Source organism: Scyliorhinus canicula, chromosome 1 (genome assembly GCF_902713615.1).
Source record: "Scyliorhinus canicula chromosome 1, sScyCan1.1, whole genome shotgun sequence".
In the NCBI taxonomy this organism is placed as follows: Eukaryota; Metazoa; Chordata; class Chondrichthyes; order Carcharhiniformes; family Scyliorhinidae; genus Scyliorhinus; species Scyliorhinus canicula.
In genome coordinates this window covers 254,408,222-254,426,606 of record NC_052146.1, presented here as the reverse complement: position 1 = coordinate 254,426,606, position 18,385 = coordinate 254,408,222, and the positions used below count along the sequence as shown (strand labels likewise).

At 48.8% G+C, this 18,385-nt stretch overlaps 1 protein-coding gene across 6 annotated transcripts in view; it reads left to right on the top strand.

Annotated features, from left to right (window-relative positions):
- Positions 1-18,385, top strand: part of ush2a (Usher syndrome 2A (autosomal recessive, mild)) — a 1,354,742-nt gene that overhangs the window by 843,767 nt on the left and 492,590 nt on the right. For all 6 annotated transcript variants that reach the window (XR_005462328.1, XM_038811752.1, XM_038811743.1 and 3 more), the window contains one exon: positions 7,114-7,256. Coding sequence is in view for 5 of the 6 variants with exons in the window: in XM_038811752.1 (XP_038667680.1) it covers positions 7,114-7,256 (143 nt within the window). In the remaining variant the exon portion in view is untranslated. The remainder of the gene's footprint in view (positions 1-7,113; positions 7,257-18,385) is intronic.

Below are 18,385 nucleotides of genomic sequence, written 5' to 3'. Positions count from 1 at the left end.
GCAATGCTGAAATGGACGATGAGAACAGTGAGAGTAGATGTCGGAGTGGAGTGAGAGGATGGACTGGACTGTAAGAGGATGTAGGGATAAGAGGGTGTGAGGGACCTGAACTGCCGGTGGTGGTGGTGGTGAGGGGGGGGGGAGTTGCTGGTGTGTGGCAGGCAAAGCCTATTTAACGGCTTCAAAGACAACACTAGACATTATTTAGTATAAGCGTGAATATATTTACCTATTATACAGTGGTAGTGTTCAGCTATGGAATCACTTGTGATCAAATGTATTTATTGTTCTTGGCCTACTGCTTCTTCTAGGTCAACCTGTAGAGTTGTTAGCCCTCTGACCATTTTGGTGGCCATCCTCTGGGGCATGGAAGTCTGGAGGCCCTGGCTGACATTAACTTTCCACAGATGGGGATCTACTCCCTCTGCTATGACAGGAGACAAGGCTAAAGATTCCCACTCATGTTTACTTTGTATAAACTCACTCGCAATGGTGAGGGAGTGCAAGTCTGTGTGTATCTCACTGTTATGCTGGACAAGGGACTCCATGGCATCTCCATCCTCCCCATGGCATCCTCAATGTGTGCATAACTGTGGATCACTTCACAGACAGGCGGACCGACTCCTCCCACTCCCATACCCCATTGTTAGTGGCATCCAACAGTTCAGCCTGATGTTGCTCATCCTCTTGCTGACTCGCCCCCATGAGCTGGAAGGCTGATTTCAGATACTCATCATCATACACGGGATCTCACAGATGCATGGTCCTCAAATCCACAAACCGGGGAGCTCGGCTGTACCCGCCCGGTACAATGGGAATTGTGGTCAATTTGGGACACAGACAGGTACACAGCCTCTGTGTATTGTGCAAAGAAACCAGACTTGGCTGAAACTTGCATCCATTGAGAATCAATTACCATTTTCACTAAGACAATAGCATTCACATTAAGGACCATCAACGATAGCAGACTAACCGGCGCTACCCCCCCCTTATTTGGAAAAGGCCTATGTGCTTGGGACAGATAGCTAGGACCTGTCCAGCCATCGAGGTATCCGCCTCCTAATTGGCTAAGATTGATGAGGGTGATCGAAAACCCTATCGATCCATTGGACCTGGAGTGAGGACCACCCAAAAGGGCGCGAAAGAGATGAAGGATAAAAAGCCCTGTGCACTAGAGATTGGTCTCTTTTGGTCCGGCCTGTGTGTGACCAATTGCAGCACATCAACTAGCCAAGTTCAAGGACCTGCGATGGCTACCTGAAGGACGAGCCCAGCCGAGATTAACCTGAAGACATCCAACCAACTACGTGGACCCGGATAAAAGCCTTATCTCGCACAGTGCCAGTCACTCGAAGTTAAGTAAAGGTCATCTTAGTTGTTAGGTGTAGATTAGTATGGAGCTGCATGTGTTATTGCATAGAGATACAAGTCTTCTGTTATTAATAAACTGTGATTTTGAGCTAACACATTGGTTGTGTGGTCATTTGGTCAATATATGAAACAACTTGTGGTTGACATAAAGGGCAAAAAGGCAAAACCTCTCTTCTTTTTCTTCCAGTTATGCAGGAAAGAAGAGAATACTTGAGAGGGGTTACATAAATTAGATGATTGCATGTTGGATCATGCCTCATTCTCCCTTTGTAAGATAGCCCACTTCTCTGCGACACATCATCACTACTGCAAATTGGGCAGAGTTTGTGGACCAGCTCCCTCCAGAGCGCTGAATACATTCATATGCAAAGGGAAGGCTGATCCATTCATGTGGAGGCTGCTCGTTCCCTCAGCACCAATGCATCCTCACTGCATGCCACCTCGCTCCATGCAGTATCCCATGTCTGCAGAAGGCGACCTCTGCATCCCCTGGACACTGATAGCATCAACCACCTGTGCCCATGCCGCATTTGTGACACTGCTAGGCCTCTTTCTCCTATCTGCCGGGTATAGGCTGCCCCTCCTGACCTCAACATGGTTGAGGAGCACGCTCAGGGAGGCATTACAGAATTTAGGAACTTGACCCTGATCTCCCTTCCTGACATCTTGGCAAACAGTGCAGACAATGGGGATTCCAGCTGAATTTTAAATAAGGAGTCCAGGCATGACAGCAGATGATGCGTGATTGAACCTCCCCTCTCCTGCCAACACATAATACGGCGCAAAACATCAAGTTGCATAATTAATGAGATTGGGTCTGGAAGATTTGGTATGTTTTCCTGCCAGTCTCCACAGCGGGATGCACTCCACGTTCCCACCCCTCCATGGGGTATGGTCCCAGGATGGGAGAATTCCACCCTTTAGGTCTGGCGCAATAATCACGCAGTAGTGGCAGAATAGTTGTTTTAATGAGCATGGCTTGAATACTGCAGCCTGGATCCAGATACAGCACCATAACACATGGCGCGGGATTGATTAAGAAGGGGATGACAGTATGCTTGCAGGGAACATAAAAACTGACTGCAAAGTTTCTATAGGTAGATGAAGAGAAAAAGAATGGTGAAGACAAATGTAGGTCCCTTACATTCAGAAACAGGGGAATTTATAATGGGGAACAAAGAAGTGGCTGACCAAGTAAATAGATACTTTGGTTCTATCTTCACAAAGGAGGACACAAATGGCGTGCCAGAAATGCTGGAGAACATAGGGTTTTGTCAGAGGGAGGACCTAAATGAAATAAGTATTAGTCGAGAAATTATGTTGGGGAAATGGATGGGATTGGAGGCTGATATCCCCAGGGCCTGATAATCTACATCCCAGAGTATTTAAGGAAGTGGCCTGAGAAATAGCATTGGTGGTCATCTTCCAAGTTTCTATGGACTCTGCAAGAGTTCCTATAGATTGGAGGGTAGCTAATGTAACTCCACTAAACAAAAAGGCAGATAGAGAGTAATCAGTGATTTATTGAAAAGTAAGCCTGACGTTGGACGTGGGGAAAATTCTAGAATCTGTCATCAAAGATTCTATAGCAGAGCACTTGGAAACCAGTGGTAGGATCGGACAGAATCAAGATGGATTTATGAAAGGGAAATTATGCCAAATCATGACTATCTACTGGAATTCTTTGAAGATGTAACTGGCAGAGTTGACGAGGGGGAGGCAGTGGATGTGGTTTGTTTGGACTTTCAGAAGGCTTTTGGCAAAGTGCCAAATAAGAGATTAGCGTGTCATATTAAAGTGCCTGTGATTAACGGCAGTGTATTGAGATGGATAGAAAACTGGTTGGCAGACAGGAAACAAAGATTACAAATAAATGGTTCTTTTTCCAAATGGCAGGCGGTGACTAGTGAGGTACTGCAGAATTGTGGCTGGGAACCCAGTTATTCGCTGCATATATTAATGATTAAGATGAGGGAATGAAATGTATCTCCAAATTTGCAGATGGCACCAAGTTGGGTGGGAGGGTGGTCTGTGAGGAGGATGCAGAGATCCTTCAGTGTGATTTGGACAAGTTGAGTGAGTGGGTAAATGAATGGAAAATGTAGTATAATTTGGAGAAATGCAAGGTTATCCACTTTGGTAGCAAATACAGGAAGGCAGATTATTATCTGAATGACCATAAATTAGGAGAAGGGAACGTGTGATGAGACCTGGGTGTCCTCATATACCATACGCTGAAGGTAGCATGCAGGCGCAGCGGGCAGTAACAAAGGCAAATGAGATGGTGGCCTTCATAATGACAGGGATGTCTTGCTGCAATTATACAGGGCCTTATTGAGGCCACATTTGGAATATTGTGGAATATTTTTTGTGCAGTTTTGGTCTCCTTATCTGAGGAAGGATATTCTGAGGCAGTGCAGCGAAGGTTTACCAGGCTCATTCCTGGGCTGGCAGGACTGCCTCATGAGGAGCGATTGAGTCCGTTAGGATTGCATTCGCTGGATTTCAGAAGAATGGGGGGTAGCTCTCATAGAAACCTATTACATTTGAACAGGAATTGACAGGATAGATGCAAGAAGGATGTTCCCGATGGTGGGGATGTCTAGAACCAAGGGTCACAGTCTAAGGATATGGGGTAGACCATTTAAGACAGAGATTAGGAGCCATTTTTAAAAAATGTTAAAGCTGTACTCCCATGTGCTGAAAACTGCAATGGGTGGTAAATCAGCACTGCCAGACAAATTAATACAGATGGAAGGGCCAGGCCATATACAAAATGGGTATTATAGAGAAGAGTTTTAAAATATATGATAGCATCAGTCCCGAATAAGAAAACAGAGGCTGAACAAGATAATATGCTATTATATGAAGTAGATCCAATTGCTGATGACATAATTGCCAGACAAGTAATAAATTAACCTTCTGGTAACTTTGAAGAAGTCATAAAGTCCTGTGACACCTACTTTAACCCAAGAAATAATAACATTTTGGAGTGAGCAAAAGCCCATGGAACTCATAGACTCATTCATAAATGAGTTAATCAGTTTGGCTGAAGACCAATTGATATGGTGATCTTAAGTCAGAGCTCGGAAGAAACCAAATGGTAGAAGAAGTGGCTGATGGTATTCTTTCAGATGTATGTACTCCAATGTAAAGTGGACCTGAGTCTGGGGGAAAAAAAACATCCAAATTGTCAGACAATAAGAAATTATCAGAAAAACTGACCCACTTTATATGGTGAGGTTAAACTGCAATACAGAGCAACCCTAACAGTCCGGTTAATAAAGCAACAAAATGGCATGAAGACTCCAAGGTAAGGAAGTGTTATGGGCCAAGGCTTAGAAATTCCAAAGTGCATTATGAGGTTCACCTGACCTACAACCTTTATGTTGAATTTGGCTAGGATGATCACAAAAGCGTTCACTACAGGTGTGATTCATTAGACTTCCAAGACACTTTAAATAAGGTTTATTCTAAGAATGTAGTTAACATATAGATATATATAAACACAGCAAGAATTTTTATCAATTACAAACATAAAGACACCACACAGCTACAGTAATTTATGTATAACACCCTTCACACAAAGGGGAATTCATTGCCACAGGAAGTAGTTGATGCTAAAACTTTGAATATATTCAAGAGGCGGCTGGATATAGCACTTGGGGAAAATGGGATCAAAGGCTATGGCGAGAAAGCAGGATTAGGCTATTGAGTTGGATGATCAGCCATGATCGTGATGAATGGCGGAGCAGGCTCGAAGGGCCAAAAGGCCTCCTCTTGCTCCTATCTTCTATGTATCTATGTATCATCCCATATGCATGTATATAGCTATGTGTTATTAATAGACAGTTGCTGTTCAACCATATATGCCTCCAGACCTCTTCATGAGGCAGCATGCAACCTTGCAACAGTGCCAAACACCAAATTCGGACTTGCCCTGGATTCTCCTACACAACACTTCTCCAGACAACATATCTTGCAGCTCCACTCTTTCCTCTCTAGGTATCTCACATCCCCATCTGAACAGCCAACACTCACCCTTGTTGTCCTTTCACAATTACACTTCACACTCACCCTCCACAAATGTCCTCTGTGCTCAAGCCATTATGAACCCTCACTCCTCTCTGCCGCTGGATAAGAAAATGCACAACTTGATAAGAGGATGACATCAGGAAAGGGGTTTTCAGGTGGCCTCCAGTAAGAAACACATTATTTGCCACAGACAATGCATTCCCAACTGCTTTATTGGAAAGTAAGTGTTGTTCCAGGAAGCTGCAGAGGTCATGAGAGCCTGAGCCTCCTGAGGCACTGGTGTTTAGACATGTCAAGAAAGCTGCCTCCACCAAGTTAGACCTCGATGTCCAATGGCTCTGCCGTTTGGAGTGGCATTCTGCTGAAGAGAAAACAGCTAGTTTTGCTCCTGCAACTGCCGGTGCTATTGCTTCTGCTCTTAATAATAATAATCACTTATTGTCACAAGTAGGCTTCAATGAAGTTACTGTGAAAAGTACCTAGTCGCCACATTCTGGCACCTGTTCGGGGAGGCCTTACAGGAATTGAACCCTGCGCTGCTGACCTTGTTCTGCATTACAAGCCATCTGTTTAGCCCACTGTACTAAATCAGCCCCAACTTACCCCTCAAGTGAGGTGCAAAGTAGACCTACAGAAGTTGCTCCTATGCCATGGTAGCATCTGAAAGTAAGTGAAATGCTAGTGACCTGTGAAGCAGTGATAGAAACCTCTCAGCAAGTGCTTCAACAGCAGCCTCTCACCTGTCCATGGATGGTGCTTGTTTGTTTCAATAACTTCACTGAAGAAACTCTAAATTCCCCCTGAATTCTAGCTGCCGATACTGTCCAGAGAATTGCTGGGTCCGTGACAGCGCATGCGCACAGCGGCAGCCTGAAGCGGCAGCGCCAAGCTACATGGTGGAGGCAGCTCGCGGATCCGGCCCACGAAATAGTGCCCTCCCTTTGACCGGCTCGTGCGCCCCGACCACTCACCCAGAGTGCCCCCTGCCCCTAATAAAGTCCCCCCCCCCCCCCCCCCCCCCCCCCCCCCGCCCGTGGATCGGCCCTCCCCTGACTGTGGCGCCGCTGGACTGAACCCGCAGCCGCAATGCCGAGTTCCCGACAGATGAGACCAAACGCATCGGGAACTCAGCCGGTCGGGCCGGAGCATCGGGGACTGGCCTCAGGCAATGTCTTTGGAGGGGATGGAGCATCACGAAAGCGGCGCCGCCCCCAATTTGGTCGGGAACTTTGATTCTCTGGCTCACTGCAGAATGCAATTCCGGCATCGGCAACCGGAGAATCCAGCCCATGATGTGAGATCAGTTTTGAAGATGTTACATTATCCAGTTTCATTGTTACTGCAAATAAATACCAGATAGAAAACATTTTTTTTTTAAATTTAGAGCACCCAATTATTATTTTTTTTCCCAATTAAGGGGCAGTTTAGTGTGGCCAATCCACCAAACCTGCACATCTTTGGGTTGAGGGGGTGAAATCCACGCAGACACGGGGAGAATGTGCAAACTCCACACAGGCAGTGACCCAGGACCGGGATTCAAACCCGGGTCCTCAGCGCCGTATTCCCAGTGCTACCCACTGCGCCACATGTTGCCCCCAGAAAACATTTTATAGCCACTTCGAACAAAGCAGACGATTGTTGGAAATATATGCATATTTTCTGGATTGTATGGAATTGGTAATTTGTTAATTTGTCTATTCATTACAGATTGTTGCCCAATAAAACAGCAGCATTTAGCTATTTAGCAACAGATCTTCATCCATATACAGCCTACGAGTTCAGACTGATTGCTTCCAATGGGCATGGTCATACCATGAGTGACTGGACACAGATGGTTACCTCAGAAGATAGTAAGTATGCTGTGCACTGTAAGGATATAGCCAAAACATTGACTAACTCAATGACTAAAGATTATAACATGGCTGGTTTAGCTCAATGGGCTAGACAGCCTTTCATTCGATAGCTCAGCTGATAGAGCGGAGTACTGTGGATAATTAAAATTGACATCCTTAGGTCGCTGGTTCAATTCCGGCTCGAAGGAAACCTCACTTCCCTTTTAGGACTGAGTTTAGGAGGAACTTCTTCACCCAAAGGGTTGTGAATCTATGGAATTCCTTGCCCAGTGAAGCAGTAGAGGCTCTTTCGTCAGATGTTTTTAAGATAAAGATAGATCGTTTTTTGAAGAATAAAGGGATTAAGGGTATGGTGTTCAGGCCGGAAAGTGGAGCCGAGTCCACAAAAGATCAACCATGATCTCATTGAATGGCGGAGCAGACTCGAGGGGCCAGATGCCTATTCCTGCTCCTAGTTCTTATGACAGCTGGTTTGTGATGCAGAACAAGGCCAGCAGCGCGGGTTCAATTCCCATACCAGCTAAGAATTCTGAATTCTCCCTCTGTGTACCCGAACAGGCACTGGAATGTGGTGACTAGGGGCTTTTCAAAGTAACTTCATTGCAGTGTTAATGTCAGCCTACTTGTGACAAAAAATATTATTTGCATTTTACATTTACAGATCAATAATAGTGGGGTGAATATCAGATGTCATAGATGTTTACAGTATCGAAAGAGGCCCTTTGGCCCAGCTTGTCCATGCCGCCCAGTTTCTATCATTAGGCTAGCCCCACTTGCCCGCATCTGGCCCATTTCCCTCTACCCACCCTGCCCATGTAACTGTCTAATTGTTTTTTGAAGGAAAAAATTGCATCTGCCTCTACCACTGCCTCTGGCAGCTCATTATAGATGCTCACCACTCTCTGTGTGAAGAAATTTCCCCTCTGGTCTCTTTTGTATCTCTCCCCTCTCACCTTAACCTATGCCCTCTAGTTCTAGACTCCTCTACCTTTGGGAAAAGATGTTGACTATCTACCGTATCTATACCCCGCATTATCTTATAGACCTCTATAAGAACACCCCCTAAGCCTCCTACGCGCCAGGGAAAAAAGTCCCAGCCTATCCAGCCTCGCCTTATAGCTCAGACCATCAAGCCCTGGTAGCATCCTCGTAAATCTATTCTGCACTCTTTCGAGTTAAACAATATCCTTCCTATAATAGCGTGACCTGAACTGAACACAGTTTAAAAAAAAAAGAAATATCCTGTTATCAATTTTCTTTATTTATTTATTCTTGGGATGTGGGCATTGCTGAATGGGCCAGCATTTTTTGCCCATTCCTAATTGCCCTTGAGCTAAGTGGCTTGCGAGACCATTTCAGTTAAGAGTCAACACATCGCTGTGTGGGTCTGGATACATATGTAGGCCAGAGTGGGTAAAGATATTAGTGAACCACATGGGTTTTATGACTATCAGCAATGGTTTCATGGTCATTATCAGACTATTAATTCCATATTTTTATTGAATTCAAATTTAACAATCTGCCGTGGTGGGATTTGAACCCAGAGCATTATCCTGGTTGTCTGAATTACTACTCCAGCGACAAGAACACTTCGCCACCACCTCCCCATATTTTAAAATGTAACAATTTTTAAAGTAATCATTGACCGTACTTTGTGGACTGTTATGGGCCAGGGTTTAGAGAACCCCAAAGTGTATCATGGAGTTCACCTGACCCACAACCTTTAATAGATTGTGGTATGGGGAGCACACAGCCCACTCTACAGGTGTGGCACAGCAGAAATGGAAAAGTATTTGTTCAAGCAAAACAATGTTTATTCTATGAACTCAAGTTAACCTTTTTAAAACATACAGTGAACATCTTAGCAACCATCAATTCAAATACAACCCCCAAAGAATACAACACTAAGTAATCCTTAATAATTTCCCAAACAACATCCAGAAGACAAAAGAAACACCTTTTAACAGAAGCACATTAGGTTTACATTCACCACAGAACATTTATAATTCTGAATTCACCAAATGATCAAGAGATAGTCTTTTTATGGCAGAGAGAACAGCAGTACACCTGCTTTGTCTGGCTTCAGCTCCAACACTGAAAACGCAACTAAAACACACCCTGCAGCAAACAGCCTAAAACAAAAGTAAAAAGCTGACAGACAGCCCAGCTCCACCCACACTCTGACATCACTGATAAACACACATTTCTTAAAGGTACATTTCTTAAACACCCATTTCTTAAAGGTACTCTCACATGACAGGACCCTATTTTTAAGTACAAAGTGTATGTGTAAAAAATAATTATTAATTATAATATCTAGAACAATGAGTAACCACTGAACTGATTCATGATATGTTTAATATTTTCACCCTGTTTTTAAAGTTAACTGCTTTCCTTTTCTGACATAATTCCAATTCCTAATTCCAGTTTCCTTTCCCTTTCTGGTCTCGAGGCAAACAGTTTGAACGGGTGCCCCGATTCCAGTGTCCTGCAGCAGGCCCCCCCTCTCACCATAATACAAATGTTGACCCCCGCTGACAGGGAAAGCACTCCCAACTGTTATGAAAGGAGGGGATTCCTCCTCCACCCATGGGAATAGCGGGTCACCCTCCACATCACGCACGCATGAGGATGACCTAATCCCCCCTATCCAGCACCCACAGCAACCAACCCTGTAGCCCTTCCCCTCCGACCCCCACTTCAGACCTCCCCCTTCAGTCCCCACCCCTGGCATAGCCAGCGATGCACTGTACCTGGCGCCATGGATCGGCTATCCTACAGGAACACCCTAGCTTGGCATGATAGACCGCGGGGGGAGGGATCAAGGTTGTGAGCCCATTGCTCCTGTGTCCCTTTATCACTGCCAGGGTGCAGAGGTAGGGTGCCCAAGGGTCCTGGGGTTAGGGTGGATTCATGCTGTGGGTAAGGGGTACCCCTAGACCCTCCACCAGGATAGAGGTTGAGTGTCTGACTGCCTCTTCCAGCCCTAGGCAACTAGAAGATAACTATTGGCATGGTGATCTCAGTCAGCCCTATCTTCAACTTCTTCATCCTGGTCTGATTGCTTTAAACGCTGATGTGGCCTTCTCACTCTGAACTTCTCTGTCCAACAGGTGTGGCGCCTTCCTCACACCTGCTCCCACAGCCCAATGATTGTAAAACTGCTGCTTTTTGAAGTTTCAGAGCTTTTATTGAAAACCCACAGCACTTCAAAAGCCTGAAATCCCCTGAGATCTTTGGAAATGGGACGCATTCATTACATTTCACAGTCAATAACTTTAACTATCCGCTGATTGTCAGCTTAATGGTTTCAACATAGCTTCCAGAAGGTTTTTTAAAACTTATATTTCCCTTCATGCTTGAATGCATCTCTGGTACACTCCATTGATCCTAACCAGAATCTTTATAAATACTCTTGTTATGCTTGACAGCACAGCTGCTGATCACTTCAAAGTAGCTAAGTGGTTTCACTTTCTCTTTTGTAACTGCAGAAAGCGGCCAGCCTGTTAATTGCACACTGATGCATGCAAATCAGCCCTTTGTATGTTGTCGCTGGTGCGGTGTGGGTAGCCCACTACGGGCAATGGTGTAGGAACGGAGACCGGGGATGGGTCTGCCACCCAGCACCAATCCCATTTTTCGGCAAACACTCCATTTTCTGCCCAATCGGAATTCCCAATCTTAGCGGCAGGGAACGAGAATCCCACCCAATATTCTAATCCATTGGCAACTGCCTATATATTTGGATTGCTCCCTTAGTCCTTGCACTGATGTCAATCAAGAAGGGATGTGCTGTCCATATCCTGTGGCTCACCACTTCCAACCTGCCTGCTCTCCGCCACCACAACCCTCCCACCTCATCTCTTAAGTTTTTTCTTCTCCTACCTTCCACAGAAGCCTTGTGAGGATGCAATACTGTCCAGTGAGAGCAGGATTTAAACTTGAATTTCCTGTAGACCAATTAATTAATCACTTTTACTGTGGTCCTTGTAGGTCTGCCCAATATCACAGCATGTCTTAAAAAACATATTAAAGTAACAACTTGTCTTTCAGGGCTTCACTGTTATTAATTTTTAAGAGCAGAGTTGAAATATAATAATAAAAAGTGCAGCTCATATTAACTACTGTTTTCCCTGATTGATTTGCCATTAAATAATATTTCTGCACTAAAAACCTCTTGCACATATTTATTCTTAAGAGAATTTTGAAAACAGCCTCTATATTGAGCACAAAAAATTGTAAGTGTCTGTATTTAGGGAACAACTTGTGTGGAAGTTTGCATAATGCCTGTTACCTGAATGTGAACAGGGATGGCTGAATTTATTATTGTTAGAAACAAGCTTAGCGGGATCAGAGTTCAATAACTTTGTCCAAATAAATCATTGATATTTTGAGACCACGGGAACTTTTCAGTTTTGGCCCCTGGCCTTGGCTAAGTTATTTCATCCCAACTGGGTCAATGGTAGGAAGTACAATGAGCTAAATGTATTTGGGTTGGAGAAAAGCAACTAAAGTTACAACTCCTGATAAATGTCAAGTGACCCCTGCTATAAGTGCATATGTGTGGCTGTGAGGCGTGTTCTGGGTGGACTTGACTATAGATCCTTCACAGTTGAAGAGCTTGTCAGCACTCGCTGTTAAGGCTTCCAGGTGGATGTAGTATCAGAGAGTGACTAGCACCCATGGAATCATTTCTAGCAAGCAACAATGTGAGGAAAGAAGAGAAACAAGAATTGCAATGAGAGAAAAATATGGTGGAATCACATTGCGTCTTAGGTTTATATTACTTGTGTATCTCCATCTTTTGCCTCATTTGCTCCATTCTCCGCAGATAGCACTGTCTCATGTTGGGATACACTGCCAGCTTTCATATACTTTACCAAAAGATCTTGTTTCAAATCTGAGTCCATTCAAAGTGTTAATCAGCAGGTTATTTTACCAGAGCAAGCATCATGGTGAAGTCATATCGAGCACCTTCGCTGGCATCTACACATACACATGTTCCATCAGAGGCTATGAGATAATAATCAAGAATGGGAATCCTGATTGATTCTTTTTCTTTCCTTTTCTGGGAATATTGAACCCAACTATATTAAGCAGCTAATCACTTTGGCCTCCTTAATTTATGTGTACAGTTGTGTCATCACTACTAGTCATTATTAAATGACAAATCACTTTTTTTTGACTGGGATGGATGGGTAAAAAGAACAGCCTAAATTCATCCCACAACTTTGCACCAAAATCTTAACAAGATGAGTACACAGTGCAGCGGTTTAAAAGGATGATTGTTGTTGAACCAAAATAACCATTGTACTGGTTTTCCCTCTATTTTACGGGGCAGAATTCTCCTAGTGTTGATGCTGGGGCAGAATTTGTGGACTTTCACGACAGCCAAACTGGCACTGAACCTGGATCGATTCAGCAACTGGTAAGGGGCTAGCACCGGTGCCAAGTGGTACACATTCGATTCCAATGAAAATCGGTGCGGGATTTGCTGGGCCCATGATTAACACTCTGAAGGCTGACAAGCTGCAGCCGTATATACACATTTCAATCCTCACCCACACTCGGATGGCACTGGTTGTGCTGGAGCTCGTCCATGCAGCTGATGGATCGACTGAGGTCAGAGGGCACCTAGGGGATGACATGTGTTCACAGTGGGCTGTTAGCGATGTGTGCAGCTGCATGGCTGCCTTGCCGGCTGCGGCAATGGTCTTCTGTGCCCGTCCACCCCGACCCCACAGCCCACGTCCTGGCCAGTGGCACAGCTGTCAGCAATCTATTGCGTCGTTGGATACTTTCCGTACCCCCTCTCTCTCCCCCTGCAGCCTTGACACCGGTTTCACAATTTTTAAAAGCGTAAGTGAACCGCACGACCGGGAACTGAACCCATCAGAGGCGGAGCATCGCGGAGGCCCCTGAGAATACTGGTTCGGGCCCGCTAATGACACGTAAACGATGTTTACTGGACGTGCTTTCCAGACTGCATTGACGCCGCTGTTGAGGAGATGGAGAAAAACAATTTACTGTCAAATCGGCACCCACTGTGATTTTAGCATCATAACCTATTCTCTGCACAATCGCATTTCACGATTTCAGTGCAAGCCAATGGAAAATCTGCCCATGACGTTTGTATTATGGCAACATTTTTAGATCTGTAAATATATTAATCGAAGGAATAGGTTAATAATATAATGATTTAGCTTTTTATAAGTTTTATATAGTGAACAACAAAGGATTTATTTACAAGGATCTCCAAGAGCAGCTGCACCTAGTTCCGGAATGCCTCTGTCCAAGAGAAGGCCGCTCGCTGGGGTGATTTCCTATTCTAAGTCCCGACTGGCCACCTAGGTCAGGTGACCCTTATTCTGCTGCGTCGCCCTTGAAGGGACAATCATCACATCACCTCCCCCCCGTCCTTTTGAACCACTGCACTGTGTGCTCATCTTGTTAAGCTTTGACAAAGAGTCATCCAGATTCAAAACATTAGCTCCCTTCTCTCTCCACAGATGCTGCCAGACCTGCTGAGATTGTCCAGTATTTTCTGTTTTGTTTCCGATTCCAGCATCTGCAGCAATTTGCTTTTATCATTATATACATGAGTTGGACAATTATAAATCGAGTCTTTGAGGAGATTTTCTGTTTCTTGTGGAACAGTGTAATTCAATAGTCTGAAATGCTCCCGGAGGATCGACGTTAACAGGAACTACAATAAGGGGTACCTCTTCTGGTGCAGGCAGTTCATCAGTACTTGCTTCCATGGAGACAGCAGTTTCTGTCTATAAACAGGTTAATGAGGGACATCAGGGGCGGGATTCTCCGATGTTACGACAGAGTCCCCGAGCCATCGTGAACGCGAAACTGCCCCGATCGCGACCGATTCAGGCCCCGAAAATGGGCTAGGAGTGGGGCCGTGAGGAACTCGGGGGGGCGTGGCACAATTGCGGCGTCATAAGCGCGCAACGCCCGAATGACGCCGCGCACCATCATGAAGGGCGCGATCCGCGCACGGAAGGACCCAGGAGGAGGAGAAGGAGGATAGATGGCTGAGCCCCGACGAGCTGCACCGAGGTTCCGGGACACGGACCTGGACACCCTCCTCGATGAGGTTGATCAACGAAGGGCCATCTTCTGCCCAAGATGTGGGCACGGTGAGGTGCGGCTGGCGAAAGTTTGGCACCACTGAGTGCTGTGAGGAAGACCCCCCCCGGTCCAGGGAGCAGTGCAGGAAGAAGCTCCACGACCTCACTAGGGCTGCCAGGGTAAGTGCCACAAGGGTGCCCCCGGGTCACAACCACCCCCCCCCCCCCCAATGTCCCTCATCAACACCCCGCCCCCCCCACCGGGCACGAGGGTGGGAAGGGGGTGTGGGGGGAGGGGCTCAGGGTGCACAACGTTGTACTCAACCACTTGAGCACTGCGACCCCCTGGAGAGATGCCGGCGTGGCTCCAACTGTCCCCCCACCCAGCATTAATGTAGCCTATATCTGCACGCCCTGATGATACCCGCCTAATTGTGATGCTTTATCCAACCCCCCCAACCACCATGAGCGTATGAGAACCGGAGGGGGTTCACCTGTGCTGCACCCCCTAACCGTTCACGAGCAGAGGGTCCTGGACCTCGCTGGGGGACCCGCCACCAGGGAGGTCGTACCATGCGAGGTTGGAGTCACAGAAGTAAGTGAGACAACCCTGCATGCCCCCCCCCCCTCCCCCCGTCAGCACGCCCCTCACACTCTGGCCACTGCACCCACGATCCCCTTCACACTCTGCCTCCATCACCACCGTACACCCGGCCCAGTGTGTCTGACGAACCCCGTATCATTGTGTTCCCCAGGGCCAGCCGCCGAACGTCCAGGGTCGTCTCGGCCAAGACACAACCGACCATCCGCAACCTTAACCGCACCCAGGGCCGCACGCCAGAGGGTGGAAGGAGGTCAGACAGGAGGGCCATCCGCTCAGTCCGGGACGCTGGAGGGGGACGCACAGAGGACGGACAGAGACAATACTGAGGGGCACAGGACTGACAGTGATGAAAGTGATGGCTGTGCATTGCCCGAAGGTAGGGCCATGAGCCACGACAGTGGCGGAGACAGGACGGGGACAGTGGACGGTGACGCACAGAGGACGGCCAGACAGTCCATGGAATCACCTGGACCGGAACATGACATGGGCCGCGTGCGCCTTGCGCCGGGCCATGAGGTGGACCAGGACACACCAGACTTCTTTACGGCCGATGACCTCGAGCTAGCAGCACAGCTGTCTCCCACGCCTTCCACCATCGCAGAGACACTCACCTCGGATGGGCAAATAAACGATGAGGATCCCGGGTCATGGGCTGGTGCGCACCACACAGCCGAGCCGATACAGCAGGTGGAATTCAGAGCAGCCGAGGGGCTGGATGGTCGGAGGGCAGCCCAGGCCCAGCATCCAGCTGCCGCCCAGACGGTTCCCAGGTTCATGGATGTACTTGACCCACCCGGACACGCGATGCATGTGGAGACCCAGGGACTGAATAATGGGATGAGGGCCATCTTCCAGCACCTGCAGAGGAGACCATCCACGTCCAGGAGCAGGGAGTGGTGCCGCTCATCACAGCCACCCAGGCCGACACTGCACTGGTGGTGTCCACGGTGGAGGCAATGGGTGAAACGGTTTCGGCCATTGGTCAGGTTCTACAAGGCGTTGGGCTTCACGTGCACGCGTCATCCATGGCCCAGGAAAGGACTGCCCTCTCTCAGGCAGCCAGACGCCAGAGCCAACATGACATTGCGGCCGCGCTCCGGGCCCTGGCCGAGTCTCAGCAGGCCATGGCCCAGTCCCAGCAGGCCATGGCACAGTCCCAGCAGTCAGTCGCGGAGTGCATCGACCGCCTGGCGCACGTGCTGGATGGCGTAGCGCACTCACAGGTTGAGGTGGCACAGTCCCTGGAAGGAATGTCGCACTCCCTGGGCTCCGTCTCTGCGAACATTCGGACCATGGTCGATATCGCTGTAGGCCTCCAGGACTGCCAGCGCCAGGTGTCGGCGATGCGATGGAGCACGCCTCCGATCGCACCTCCGTACCACTGTGAGGCCCGGGGGCCACCGGGCTCCCCGAGGGAGGAGGAGGTTCTGGGGCCCGTCCCGGTAACTCCAGCAAGGGGGGTCCCTGAACACTCGGCCTCCCCCCGTTCCGTCCCTGGTGCATCAGATGGGCAGCGGGCAGAACAGGGTGGTGGTGGGGCCCGTAAGGCAAAGAAGTTAGACACATAGTTAGTTGGCACGGGTGCAGGGCACAGTTTAGTTGAAGGGGCTAGGGCATCTGTATGTGAATTTCACAATTAAACTCACTGTTGCACTGAACTTGTAAGACTCTGTGCTATGTCCGGTGCCAGGGGGCTCGTGAGGGTGACCGAGTGGCGCTGGGGTTTATGAGCAGTTCAACGTCGGTGCCGGGTGTGCTATCCCTCCCCCCCCCCCCCCCCCCCTCCCAAAATCGGACACTGTAGTCCTCGGCACTCCGATGCCAACTGCCCCACACGGGCACGTGATGGAGTGTCTGTGACGATGGTTCTGCTATAGACATGAGTCAGACCTTGGCTGATGAATCTGAGCTCACAGCTCATCGCAGAGCGGGCTGTCATCATTCAACATGGCACTGATCATACCCGCTTACACAATCATCAATGTAGTGCAATCCCGTAGTGGCGCAGTGGTAAGCTGATGTGAAATTGGTGCCGTGTACGCGGTGCGTGGGGGTGGTGGGTGCTGTGTGGTGCCCGTGTGCACGATTGGCAGTGCAAGTGGTAGTGTTCAGTGAATCCCTCCCCCACGGTGTGTGAACCGCGTGGCCACCAACGCGTCGCGTGCCTGCTGTCCTCGACGGTGCCGTCGTGCAGCCTCCTGGACATAACCAGCACCGGGTCGGTGCCCCTCCCCCCATCCTGATGCACGCCATCCTCCTCCTCCTCCTCCTCCTCTTTGTTTGCGTTAGCTCCGGTGCCAACGGGTTCTCCCTCTGCCTCGTCCACCAGGGCACCTCCCCTCTGCATGGCAATGTTGTGCTGCGCACAGCAGACCACAACTGTGCGACCGACCCTGTCGGGCCGGTACTGCAAAGCCCCTCAGGAGCGGTCCAGGCACCTGAATCGCACCTTCAGCAAGCCGAAGCACCGCTCCACCACACCCCTGGTTGCTGCTTGGGCCTCATTGTATAGGCTCTCCGTGTTGGTCTGAGGCCTCCGTATTGGTGTCATCAGCCATGACCTCAACGAATAGCCCCTGTCGCCCAACAACCAGCCCCTCAGCCTTTGTTGCGGGGATGAACGACTGTGCCAGAACGTAGGCGTCGTGCACACTCCCGGGGTACCTTGCGCTCATGTGCATGATCCTCATGTGGGGGTCGCAGACTACCTGAATATTCATGGGTATGCGCCCTTCCTGTTCATGAACACTTCCCTGTTGTCTGCAGGCAGGCGCATGGGGACGTGCACACCATCGATGACACCCTTGACCATTGGTATCCCGGCCACCTTGGAGAATCCACGTGCCCGTGCTTCCTGCTGTGCGCGGTCCCCGGGGAATTTAATGTACCTGTTTGCGATGGCGTACAAGGTGTCGGTCAAGGCCCGGATGCACCTGTGAACCGATGCCTGTGAGATCCCAGATAGGTCCCCGCTCGGCGCCTGGAAGGAACAGGTAGCGTAAAAGTTTAGGGCCGCCATCCCCTTGACGGAGACCGGTATAGCGTGTCCTCCTCCTGTTCCACGTGGTGCAAGGTGCGCCACGAGGTGGTAGATATGTGCGACCGTCTCCCTGCTGAACCGTAGTCTCCTCCTGCATGTAATGTCCGGTAGGGCCTCGAATGACATTCGGTCACGGTACACCCTAGGCCTTGCTGGGCGCCTGTGGCGCCCTGGCACCACCATCAGTGGCTCCTCCTCCTACCCCTCCCCCCCCCCTCCCCATGCACTTCGATATCAATGCCCGCATCCTGTGCCTTCCTCACCGTTTGGGGGTCAATGTTCCCCTCGGCATCCCCCTGGTCATTCTGGCCCTGAGCGCCTGCGGCCTGCGCAGCAACGACGGGGCACTCTGCGGCCATTCCCTCTGCAGCAGCATCAGCAGCCGCTACATCCGCAGTCA